Genomic DNA, 12,523 nt, shown 5'->3' with positions numbered 1-12,523 from the left:
AATATAAATAGGTAACTTAGACGACCGTAATTACACAAGACTTCCTTGGAAGACTTGTTTTACAATGTGTCTCTATTTCACGACTCAAGCCATCCTTTTAGGACCCAGCACCTGCGGCATGTTGTTCTTTGGCCTGGGAGCAAGCCTCCACCCTTCTCTAGGAGACAGACTCTCGGGGCAGTAAAATGTGGATCCTCCCCTCACCTCTGCTCAAAACTCAAAACCAACCTTGTGAGTTGGTCTCAACCCATATAATCCCCACCCCGACCCCCAGAAAGCTTTCCCTGAGCCTAAGCCCACCGGCAACTCATTTTCAACCCTTTATGATTTTCTCTTCCGGGTCGGGCCGGGCCGGGCCGGGCGGATGTTCCTGTCTTGCGCAGTAGGTCCCGAGCGCGGGGGTCTGCGGCGCCGTTGCCATGGTAGCGGGCTGCCGGAAGCTAGCCGCGCTCGCCAGCTCGGAAGCCTCGGTGTCGGGTTGTTCCGCCGGGTCTGCGCGGAGCCAGGCCGGCGGGGCTACAGAATGGGCTGAGAAGTCGGCGGCTTGACCGGACGAGGTCGACTGCGGGGGAAGGGGCGCAGCGCAACACTGGTCCGGGACCATAAGACGTCGGGTTTGAGGAGCCGGTGGGGCTGAGGTTTTCTTGGGTCCGGGGGCCAGAGCTGTAGGTGACTTCCGCCTTTCGGAAACCGCGCTTTTGACTGGGGTATGGCAGGAGGTGTGCGGACCACGCTCCTGATGGACAGGTGGCACGTAGTGAGGGGCTCTGAAGCCTTCGTGTGGACGGGGATGCCTGAGGCAACAGGAAGCCCCCTCGTGGCTGTGAGGTGTGCAGCCCCACACAGACACCCTCCTGCCTCGTGGGCGGAGTTCCCCAAGACGAGCAACCGTCTGTGGAAAAAGAACAGTTTTCGCGTTCACAAATGTCAAAATACGGGTTTATTGTGGAGATGCATTGGCCAGCTTGTACGCATGAACGTACAAATGTCTAACTTTTTTTTTTTCCCCTTTCTTTTTATGAAGAAGAATCGGGCTTGAAAATGGAGATGTATGAAACCCTCGGAAAAGTGGGAGAGGGAAGTTATGGAACAGTCATGAAGTGTAAACATAAGGATACTGGGCAGATAGTGGCCATTAAGATATTTTACGAGAAACCGGAGAAATCTGTCAACAAAATTGCAACAAGAGAAATAAAGTTTTTAAAGGTTTGCTTTTTTTACCTTCATTGGTGTAAGTCAAAAGAGGAATTGTTAATGGAACAGAATTTTTTTTCCTTTAAAGATTTTATTTATTCATGAAAGACACACAGAGAGAGGCAGAGACAGAGGCACAGGGAGAAGCAGGCTCCATGCAGGGAGCCCGACGTGGGACTCGATCCCGGGTCTCCAGGATCGCGCCCTGGGCCAAAGGCAGGTGCCAAACCGCTGAGCCACCCAGGGATCTCTGAAACAGAAAATTGTATGAGGAATCTTTTAGGTAACATGTATCAAGACACAGAATAGGGGGAAAAAAAGTGTAGTATCCTTATTGTCTATATTTTGGAATTTTATAGTGATGCAAGATGTTTATGCTTATATATAATGTAACAAAAGCTTTGCCAAATATTATGAAATATTTATTCAGAAATATCCAGGTATAGTTATTAATAAAAATACCTGCTTCATGTAAGGCATTTTGCCAGATGCTGAGATTATAGTGTGGCAAAAGAAAGATGGGAGGGCACATGACAACAATATTGAATAAAAAGTGACTCATAATAAATGCCAAGTGATTAACAAAGTCCAGTTGGGTAGAGAAATTTTCTTGGAGGAAGTGGGACATGCATTTGGCCTTAAAGGATGTGCACAATTTAGGTAGGAGGGAAAAACTATTGTATTCTAGGTTAGAGGAACAATATAAACTTAGAGATGCTCAAGCAGGACGGAGGACAGAGAGCAGAGACATTGGGCTGTAGAGTTTTTGTACAGAAGTAGAAAGAGGTGAGATTAGAGAAGTAAACTAGAGTTAGGGTTTATTTTTTTGTAAAAGATTTTATTTATTTATTCATAAGAGACACACAGAAAGAGGCAGTGACCTAGGCAGAGGGAGAGGCAGGCTCCCTGTGGGGAGCCCAATGAGGGACTCGATCCCAGGACCCCAAGATCACAACCTGAGCCAAAAGCCGACACTCAACCACTGAGCCATCCAGGTGCCCCTAGATTTAGGGCTTAAAGTCTTGTCTTAAAGGGACAAAATTTGATTTTGTAAGACATGGAAGGTTTTAAATTCAGAATAAAGCAACTATGCATATTAATCTAGAACTACCTTTTGGAAAAGATTGGAACACTGGAAAAAAAAAAAAAAAGATTGGAACACAGAGTAAAAATAGACAGGTCTCTTGTAAGTTTAATTCAAGAATCCTGGTAGGTAATCCCTGGGTGACTGGGAATCCCTGGGTGACTCAGTGGTTTAGCGCCTGCCTTTGGCCCAGGGCATGATCCTGGAGTCCTGGGATTGAGTCCCACATCGGGCTCCCTGCATGGAGCCTGCTTCTCCCTCTGCCTTGTCTCTGCCTCTGTCTCTCCTCTGTGTCTTTCATGAATAAATAAATAAAATCTTAAAAGAAAAAAAAAAAAAGAATCCTGGTAAATATCATGAGAGCCCTTGTTGGATTGCAGCAATTTGAATTTAAAGTTAGAAAAGCAAAGTTAAAATAGAATATATTGCAAAAGAAGACGTGAAAGAATGTAGAAGGAGACAGAAAGAGGGAGACAAAAGAATTAGTGAAGTTCAATGACTGTTCTCACTGATGGAAATATGAAAGACCCAAACAAGGAATGGTCAGGGAATTACTTCAGTTTTAGAAATGCTGAATTTCAGATGACAAGAATACATTTAAGTAAAGCTAACTAGTATACTTTTAGCGATGGGGAGAAAAATAGAATATTGTGTAGGTATGACATGTCAACTTGGGAAAGAACTCAGGAGTGTGAAGAAAGAAGCATTAACATTCCCTGGGGTACAAAATTAGTGATTAAGTAAATACTTAAATCTACATATTTTATTTATTAGAATTTATCTGCATGCTTTAAGGTTTATGATTTTGACAACATAGGCTAGATGTTTTACATGGTGAAGAAAACAAATACTCTTTCATTTTTATGTGATACAAAAGTAATATTCACCTCTTTATAATTGAAGAATTAAAATACAATGTTATATTAATTTCAGGTATACAAAGTAATGATTTGACATTTCTATACATTACTGAGTGCTCATCATGATGAGTGTAGTGGTCATCTGTCACCATACAATGTTATTGACCATATTCCCTGTGCTGTACTTTTCATCTCTGTGACTTTTTAGGTTTATCACTGGAAGTTTGTACCTCTTAATCCCTTTTATCTATTTCACCTACCCACTGCCATCCCTCCTCCCCTCTGGCAACCTCCAGTTTGTTTTCTGTATTTAAGAGTCTGTTTGATTTTTGTGTGTTCGTTTATGTTTTTTGGATTCCACATGTAAGTGAAATCATCTGATATTTGTCTTTCTTTGACTTATTTCACAGTGTACTACTTTCTAAGTCAATCCATGTTGTCTCAAATGTTAAGATCTCATTCTTTTGGGGGCACCTGACTGGCTCAGTCAGTAGAGCATGCAACTCCTGACCTCAGGGTTGTTTGAGCCCCACATTCGGTTTAAAATACACTGGGCAAAAAAATAACTCATCCTTTTTTTTATGGTTGAGTAATATTCCATTGTGTATACACGTGTGTGTGTGTGTGTGTGTGTGTGTGTGTATGAATATATACACATACCAAATTTTCTTTGCTCATTGTCTGTGGATGGATACTTAGGTTGCTTCTGTATATTGGCTATGCAGATAACACTGCAGTAAATGTAAGAGTGCATGTATCTTTTTGAATTAGTGTTTTCACTTTCTCTGGGCAAATACCCAATAATGGAATGACTAGATCATATGGTATTTCTCCTTCTAATTTTTTTTTTTTTAAGATTTCTATTTATCCATTCATGAGAGACACAGAGAGAGGCAGAGAGGGAGACATAGGCTCCCTCTGGGGAGCCTTATGTGGGACTCTATCCCGGGACCCTGGGATCACGCCCTGAGCCAAAGGCAGACGCTCAACCACTGAGCTATCCAGGCATCCCTCCTTCTAATTTTTTCAGCAACCCTCATACTGTTTTCCATAGTGTCTGCTCTAATTTATAGTCCCCTCCCCTGACAGGGTACCCTTTCCTCCACATCTTTGCCAACACTTGTTATTTTTCTGTCTTTTATTTTTTTTAAGATTGTTTTTATTTATTCATGAGAGACACAGAGAGACAGAGACAGAGGGAGAACCAGGCTCTTTGCAGGGAACCTGATGTGGGACTCGATCTCAGAACTCTGTGATCACACCCAGAGCCAAAAGCTGATGCTCAACTGCTGAGCCACCCAAGCGTCCCTTTTCTTGTCTTTTTAGTACTAGCCATTCTGATTGGTGTGAGGTGATATCTCATTGTGGTTTTGATTTGCATTTCCCTGATGATTAGTGATGTTGAGCATCTTTTATGTATCTGTTTGCCATCTGTATATCTTCTTTGAAAAATGTCTATCCAGGTTCTTGACCCATTTTTTTAAATAGTGTTTATCATTTTTAGTGCTGAATTGTGTAAATTTTTCATATATGTTGGATATTAACCCCTTAGCTGATACATCATTTTAAAGTATCTTTTCCCATTCAGTAGGTTGCCTTTTTGTTTTGTTGATGGTTTCCTTTGCTTTGCAAAAGCTTTTTACTTTGGTGTAGTCCCAATAATTTATGTTTTGCTTTTGTTTCCCTTGCCTGAGGACATAGATCCATAAACATGTTACTAAGGGGGACCTCTAATAGATTCCTAATGTTTTTTTTTTTTAGTCTAAAAAGATTGCCATAATGACTTCATTTGTATTAAATTTTCATCTGCTAGAGTTCTATTAAATAGATTACAGTTAGAGTAGTGAAAATATCTGTGGAAAAGTTGTCTGGTAATGAAGGAAAACAAAAGTAAACGTTTGGAGCAATGGAGGATTTCTAGGACCTTCATGGTTAATCTGAGGAAGTACCTGATGCCTTACTTTGGGGGATCTTCTGTAATCCTTACTAACTCACGTTAACTCTTCTTTGCTTTAACCTTTAAAATAAAGACTGGAAAAAATTTTAAAAAAAGACTGGACAGGGAGCCAGTAATTTTCCTTAGTTGAAAGATTAGTAGTGTAGTGTCCAAAAGCAGTCAGTTGTTTTTTGCTGCAGCTAGCATGGTGTCACTGCAGCATGCTGGCATCTTGCCAACCAGAGAAATTGGGAGCAAAAATAGGAAAGGAATCTGGCATGTTTTTCTTTTAGTCATATTTTAAGAACTTTGATCTATGTGTTAGTACAGATAAATAGAAAAATGGATGTTTTGCTGTTAGAATACAAATATTTTTTCATAAAAAGTATAATTTTGTAATGAATCTAACATTAAAAATATATCTCAATATTTAGTCAAATGAATAAACATTTTTGGTAATTTGAAAATGTTAAATATTTGAGATTGGTAAAAATTAAATTAGTGTGTTAAAAAATAAAGTGGGCAGAATAGAATACTGAATTTCATTTGTTTTCTAAGCTGATAAATCCTATTTTGACCTTTTGAAGCTTTTTTTTTTTTAAGATTCTATTTATTTATTCATGAGAGACACACAGAGAGAGGCAGAGACATAGGTAGAGGGAGAAGCAGGCTCCCTGTGAGGAGCCCGATGTAGGACTTGATCCCAGGACCCCAGGATCACGCCCTGAGCTGAAGATAGATGCTCAACTACTGAGCCACTTAGGCATCTCAAGAACATCTTAAATTTCAAATGTTAAATTTAAGTATAAACTGAGTTAAAGGATAGAAAGATATGTCTTTGAGGCACCTGAGTTATGCAGTCAGTTAGGGGTCTGACTCTTGGTCTTCTTGGCTCAGGTTGATCTCAGAGTTGTGAGATTGAGCTCCACGTGGAGCTCCATGCTCAGTGCCGAGCCTGCTTGGGATTCGCTCTTTCCCTCTCCTTCTGTCCCTCCTGCTTTTTTTTTTTTTTAAGATATTATTTATTTATTCATTATTCATTTATTCATCTCTGAGAGAGACACAGAGAGAGACAGAGGCAGAGACAGGCAGAGGGAGAAACAGGCTCCATGCAGGGAGCCCGACGTGGGACTCAATCCCAGGTCTCCAGGATCATACCCTGGGTTGCAGGCGGCGCTAAACCGCTGCGCCACCAGGGCTGCCCCTGTCCCTCCTGCTCGTGCATTTTCTCTTTCTCTCTTTCAAATAAAGAAATAAAAAAAAAAGATGTCTTTACAGCATACCAAGTTGCATTATACTATGTTAACTCCACAAATTATTTTAATAAACAATCAAATGGCAACTTGAAGTAAGGCAACACATCTCCCCTTGTTCTATACATATTAATTATGAAATATTTTACCATTTTTAAAGTTTATTATTTTTTTTAGTAATCTCTACCCAACATGAGACTCAAACTTACGACTGCAAGGTTAAGGGTTGTAAGCTCTTCTGACTGAGCCAGCCAGGCACCCCTAGTTTAACATTTTAAAAGATAGGAATGTAAACAAATAAGTCGAAAGTTTTCAATTGAAATGCATGGAGTAAAATAGGCTGAGGGTATTTCTGCTTTTAAAAATTGTATAGGTATTATATGTACAAATTACTGTTCACAAAATAACTTATCATAAATCTGTTTCTTTTACCAATAGCAATTTCGTCATGAAAACCTGGTCAATCTGATTGAAGTTTTTAGACAGAAAAAGAAAATTCATTTGGTGTTTGAATTTATTGACCACACAATATTAGATGAGTTGCAACATTATTGTCATGGACTAGAGAGTAAACGACTTAGAAAATACCTCTTCCAGATCCTTCGAGCAATTGAATATCTTCACAATAATAACGTGAGTGCTTCAGAGTAAACCAAAGTATAGAATGTGTATGAATCATAAATGCCCTTTAATGAAGGTTTTATTTTTTATTTTTATTAAGATCTTATTTATTTGAGAGAGTGGGAGCATGAGTTGGGGCGTGGGGGAGGAGGCAGAGGGAGAAGAAGACTCCCAGCTGTGCAGGGGGAGCCTGACTTGGGGCTCAGTCCTGGTACTTGGGGATCATGGCCTGAGCCAACCGAGCCACCCAGGTGCCCCTAATGAAGGTTTTAAAAGTATTTTCCTGTGTAGTCATTATTGACACCCTGAAACTGGGGTCACTATGCTATAGTTGCAGAATTGCAAAACATGTTAAGTACATAGTGATAAAGCTGTAACTCTAACAATAGGGCAGACCAAGTATGGGATGCTAAAGGAGGTATGGTAATTTGGTAAGGAGGAATCAGCAGTCAATTGGGGCACCTTTTATTGCGGGGAAAGTACAGCAAAATGTTTGTGGGTGAGAATGAGGGGAAGTTTGGAGGTGGGAACTGGAAATTAGGACAGGGAAACAGCAAATGAATGTGGATGTCTTTACGAAAAGAGCAGAAATTAAGTAGCTAAGAAGTATAGAGTCTTGTTTAAGATGAAAAAATCAAGACAGTAAAGATCAACTGTTCTGATTTTTAGTGTTGCCTTTGACATTGCCTAGTAAGCGAAATAAGGCTCAGCAGGCTTTTATGGAGGAATTTCATTCCCAACTTCAGCTCTATTTTCTGGAAAGTTAGATATATATTCAGGAAATAACAGGAAGAGCCTCAAAAAATTTATTAGTAAATAACAGGTATAACGTCCACATGTCCTAAGCTTTTTAAGATACCTTGGTTTTAAATTTTCTATTTTGCTAATAGTGCATCTCATTTTGTGGTTTGGAAAAATGAGGTGAAAGTGACTGAAATTCAGATTGTCATTTCCTTGCCGGCTGGATCCATTGGGAGGCAGTATAATATAACAGTTAAGAGCATAGTCTGTGGAATTAGACTATCCTATGTTTTCACCCACCAGCTTTTCTCTGGATAATCACACAACTGTGTAGTTCGTGGCTCACTGCAATAGTGCACAATGATAGGTAGCAGACCCATTACCTCTGGTCCCAGGAAAGTTACCTAACCTCTCTGAGCCTCATTGTCCTCATCTATAAAATCATGTAGTACTTCACAGAATTTCTGTAAAGATCAAATTAGGTGGTAGGTATAAAGTTTTTAGTGCCATGTCAAGCATATTTTAAGTGCTTAATAAGTAGTGCTGGTAGGGAGCCAGGAATAGTTGTGTTATTCGTATCCCTATAGTGCCTTAAGTATTTGAAAGTATTTCTTGAATCAAGGGAGACACCAGTACTGCCTCTACTCAGAGTAGAGGATTTCAAAGAGGAAGTAAAACTAAAGTAAGTAGAAATTGGAATTGTAGCTAGGATTTCTCTTTCTTTCTTTCTTTTTCTTTTTCTTTTTCTTTTTTTTTTAAGATTTTATATTTATTCATGAGAGTCTCAGAGAGAGGCAGAGACACAGGCAGAGGGAGAAGCAGGCTCCATGCAGGGAGTCCAATGTGGGACTTGATCCTGAGTCTTCAGGATCATGCCCTGGGCTGAAGCCGGCACTAAACCACTGAGCCACCTGAGCTGCCCTGTAGCTAGAATTTCACTGGAATAGTAAAGGAAATAAATTCAGTTGGGGTCCCACCATGAGAATAGCGGCAGGCCTGAGCAGGGGACTTCAGAGAGTGGTGGTAAGTAAGCTTTACAGAGACTGAGTCAAGGGTGATAAGATTGCACAGATTCCCTGAGGAGAAGTTTCCAGAGTCTTGAAATAAATGCTGAAGAGTTTAGACTTTTTCCTGATGATACTGGAAAACCACGGGATGGTTTTGAACTTGGCTGTTAACAGGATTACAACAAAACCTAAGTTTATTTTGGCAAGCGTAGAGCATAAATATGAGCAGAAGCAGATCAGGTGAGAGGCTATTGTGACAGTCCAGCTATAAAGTGGTGAGGGTTTGAAATAGGAAGAGGAAGGATGGCAAAGGGAGAGGATGGAAAGACTTCAAAAGAGAATAGGATATGGGGACTAAGGATGTTATCTAGGAAAGGGATGTGAGCAAAGTGAGAAATCAAAGATAATTACAAGATGTTTGATTTGAGTGTAGGAGAATTATGGTGCCATTGGCAGTAACTGGTTTTACGAGGGAGATTGCTTTTAGAAATACTGATGTATTTTAAGAGAGAATTTCTAAGTCAAAATAGTGGTTGACTTATTATTTAACATGGCCTTCCTAGGAATTTGCCAGAACTGGATATACAGTTTGGGGAATATTCCTCTTAGAGACTCCGGTTGAAGAGGTGAGGGTGCATCATTCTCCAAGGGACAAAAAAGGAAAGTAAAAGGTAGTTCTAAGCACCAAATATGGAAGAATATCCATGGGATTGTGGAGGCAGCAGCAAAAAAGGCCTAGACAGTAGAACCTCATCAATTCTTTTATTCTCTTGGTCTCACCTAGGGCCTAAGGTAAAACTATCCCTGTTCCTTCACCTGACAGAATATTGTCAAGTTAGTTACTCCTGAGAATTAAGGCAGCCATGAGTGAAGTGGCTTGTTCAAATATTATTAGGCCTATTGTCTGGATATCTGGGTTCTAGCCTTGATGATTTAAGGTTACCTTCACGCTGATAAAAATCAAGAATGGAAAACTTTATTTTCCTAATATCTTCAAATTTCAGATGAATGTTTTTATGTAACTGAAATGTCGGAGATAGTGTCTACCATGGATACTCCTGTTACTTTTCATAAGAATTTTTGAATTCAGATATGGCCCGGTACCTGAAAAAGCTTTTTATCTCCAGAAGTATTTGTCTACCTTCTTTTATTTAATAATGAAAATATATCTCCTATATATGTTTCGAGGCAGCTCAAATAAAAATTTACTATTCAGTTGCAGTAACTAGTTAATTACAGGAATTTAGTTTATCTTTTTCATTCTGGTTGTTTTGTTTTTAAGATTTTATTTGTTTTTTCATGAGAGAGAGAGAGGCAGACATAGGCTGAGGGAGAAGCAGGCTCCCTGTGGGGAGTCCGATGTGGGACTCGTTCCCAGGACTCTAGGATCACGACCTGAGCCAAAAGGCAGATGGTCAACACTGAGCTACCCAGGTGCCCTCATTCTCGTCATTTTTTAAAATTTAAAATTTTGGTGTGCCTGAATGGCTCAGTCGGTTACATCTCCTTTTGTCTCAGGTCATGATCCCAGGGTCCTGGGATCACGTCCTGCATTGGGCTCCCTGCTCATCAGGGAGTCTGCTTCTCCCTCTCCTGCTCCTGTTCCCCCTGCTTAGTCTCTCTCCCTCCCTCTAGCTCTCTCTCTCTCTCTCTCTCAAATAAATCAAATCTTTTTTAAAAAAATAAAATTTAAAATTTTGAGCTGGTTAATAGCATAAGCCTCTTACACCTGAAACGAATGTAACATTGTGTATCAACTACAATAAAAAATTTTTTTAAAGATTTTATTTATTCACGAGAGAGAGAGAGAGAGACAGGCAGAGACATAGGCAGAGGGAGGAGAAGCAGGCACCCTGTGGGGAGCCCGAAGTGGGACTCGATCCCGGGACTCTGAGATCACGTCCTTTTTTTTTTTTTTTTTAAGGACTTTATCCCGGGCTGCCCTGGGATCACCTCCTGAGCTGAAGGCAGACGCTCAACCATTGAGCCACCCAGGCATCCCTCAATAAAAAATTTTAAAAGATATTTTATAAATTATCGAAACCATGTAGCATAAGATTACATGCTGTTTCTGCTGACATGCACTGCTGGTCTCCCACTTTCAAACATGCAAGTGAGAGTTGACTGTGTTTGGCTTTAGCAAGTGAGATGTCATGTAATTTTAGTTCATTATTTTAGCGCTAATGGGTTTGACAGATTAAAACTGTGTAAATAGGGCAGCCCGGCTGGCTCAGTGGTTTAGCGCCTCCTTCAGCCCAGGGCCTGATCCTGGAGACCCGGGATCGAGTCCCGCGTCGGGCTCCCTGCATGGAGCCTGCTTCTCCCTCAGCCTGTGTCTTTGTTTCTCTCTCTCTCTCTCTCTCTCTCTCTCTCTGTCTCTCATGAGTAAATAAATAAAATCTTAAAAAAAAAAACAAAAAAAAAAACAAGGGATCCCTGGGTGGCGCAGCGGTTTGGTGCCTGCCTTTGGCCCAGGGCGCGATCCTGGAGACCTGGGATCGAATCCCACGTCGGGCTCCTGGTGCATGGAGCCTGCTTCTCCCTCTGCCTGTGTCTCTGCCTCTCTCTCTCTCTCTCTCTCTCTCTGTGTGTGACTATCATAAATAAATTAAAAAAAAACAAAACAAAACTGTGTAAATAATAAATCTTACCATGCTAATTATTAAAAAATACTCAGTTTTGGAATTCCTGTGATAATTCAGACTGCTTATTGTTTACTTACAGAGAAAATAACATACTGTACCCAAAGTTTTGAACTTCATACAAATCAAAATAATTCTTCAAAGATAGTCCAAGTCCTATAAGCTTGTGAAACTTACCTAAGTGATAGGTAAACAGCTTGTTAATTCTAAATGGATAAAGTTTTGTGAATCCTGACAAAAAAAATATTATAAGCTTCTTTGAAACCATTTTGGAAGCAGATTTTAAATGCAAGCATTTGATTACTTATGGGGAAGAAATAGTTATTCATTCCCTCATTCATTTATCCAATAACTATTCATTGAGCATCTTCTGGTAACAGTCATTGATTGTAGTAGGAGCTGAGGATGCAGCCTAATAAAAGACTTGTTCCTACCCTTCTGGAGCTTCCTAAATTTTATTCAGCTTTCAGTAATCTTTATGAATTATGAATTATTCTAATATCTAAGGATTGTTCATCTTTCTTACCCCACCCACCTCCTTTTTTTTTCCATCCCACTTCCTACTGTACAAAGCCTGTACTCCCTAAATTTAGGCCACTTTTCCATAATTCCTTAACTCTGCTTTGAATTTTAAACTCATAGCCTTCCAAATAAGAAATTGTTATTTGAATAATGTTATTGTCAATATTTTACTATTATTTAGTATGTTTTGGGGTGCCTGGGTGGCTCAGTCATTTCAGTGGCCCACTCTTGGTTTTGGCTCAGGTCATGATCTCTGGGTCATGAGATAGAGTCCCAAATTGGGCTATGCACTCAGCATGGATTCTGCTTGAGATTCTTCCCTCCCTGCCTCCACCGTTTGTGCACACATGTGAACACACTCTCTCAAATAGATAAATCTTAAAAAATAATATATTTTAATATATTAGTATTTTGCTATATGTGCTTCATCTATTTTGTCTTCTGAGGTGTTTTAAATTATAGATACCTTAATGTTTTATCCCTAAATATGTCACTGTGTATCTCTTTATAAAAACATTTTTCTGTGTAACTCAGAGTTGTGATTACATCTGCACAATAAGCAATAATTCCTTAATGTCATGTAATACCAAATTTATGCTAAAATGTACCCAGTTGCTCCTAAATGTCTTTTACAAATGATTTATTAAGATCAGGATCCAATCA

At 39.8% G+C, this 12,523-nt stretch overlaps 1 protein-coding gene across 29 annotated transcripts in view; it reads left to right on the top strand.

Moving 5' to 3' along the window:
• Nucleotides 1-12,523, top strand: part of CDKL3 (cyclin dependent kinase like 3) — a 108,235-nt gene that overhangs the window by 1,565 nt on the left and 94,147 nt on the right. For 12 of the 29 annotated variants that reach the window (XR_012037881.1, XR_012037880.1, XR_012037882.1 and 9 more), the window contains exons 1-4: nt 407-592; nt 1,025-1,206; nt 6,766-6,960; nt 9,260-9,322. Coding sequence is in view for 23 of the 29 variants with exons in the window: in XM_072841044.1 (XP_072697145.1) it covers nt 1,042-1,206; nt 6,766-6,960; nt 9,260-9,322 (423 nt within the window). In the remaining 6 variants the exon portion in view is untranslated. Of the gene's footprint in view, nt 1-404; nt 829-1,024; nt 1,207-6,765; nt 6,961-9,259; nt 9,323-12,523 lie in introns of those variants that run through there. The other 17 variants (XM_072841033.1, XM_072841024.1, XM_072841042.1 and 14 more) reach the window with 15 other exon arrangements.

This window comes from Canis lupus, chromosome 10 (assembly GCF_048164855.1).
Source record: "Canis lupus baileyi chromosome 10, mCanLup2.hap1, whole genome shotgun sequence".
Classification (NCBI taxonomy): Eukaryota; Metazoa; Chordata; class Mammalia; order Carnivora; family Canidae; genus Canis; species Canis lupus.
The sequence above is the reverse complement of the archived record's forward strand: the minus strand, read 5'-3'. Positions and strand labels throughout refer to the sequence as shown.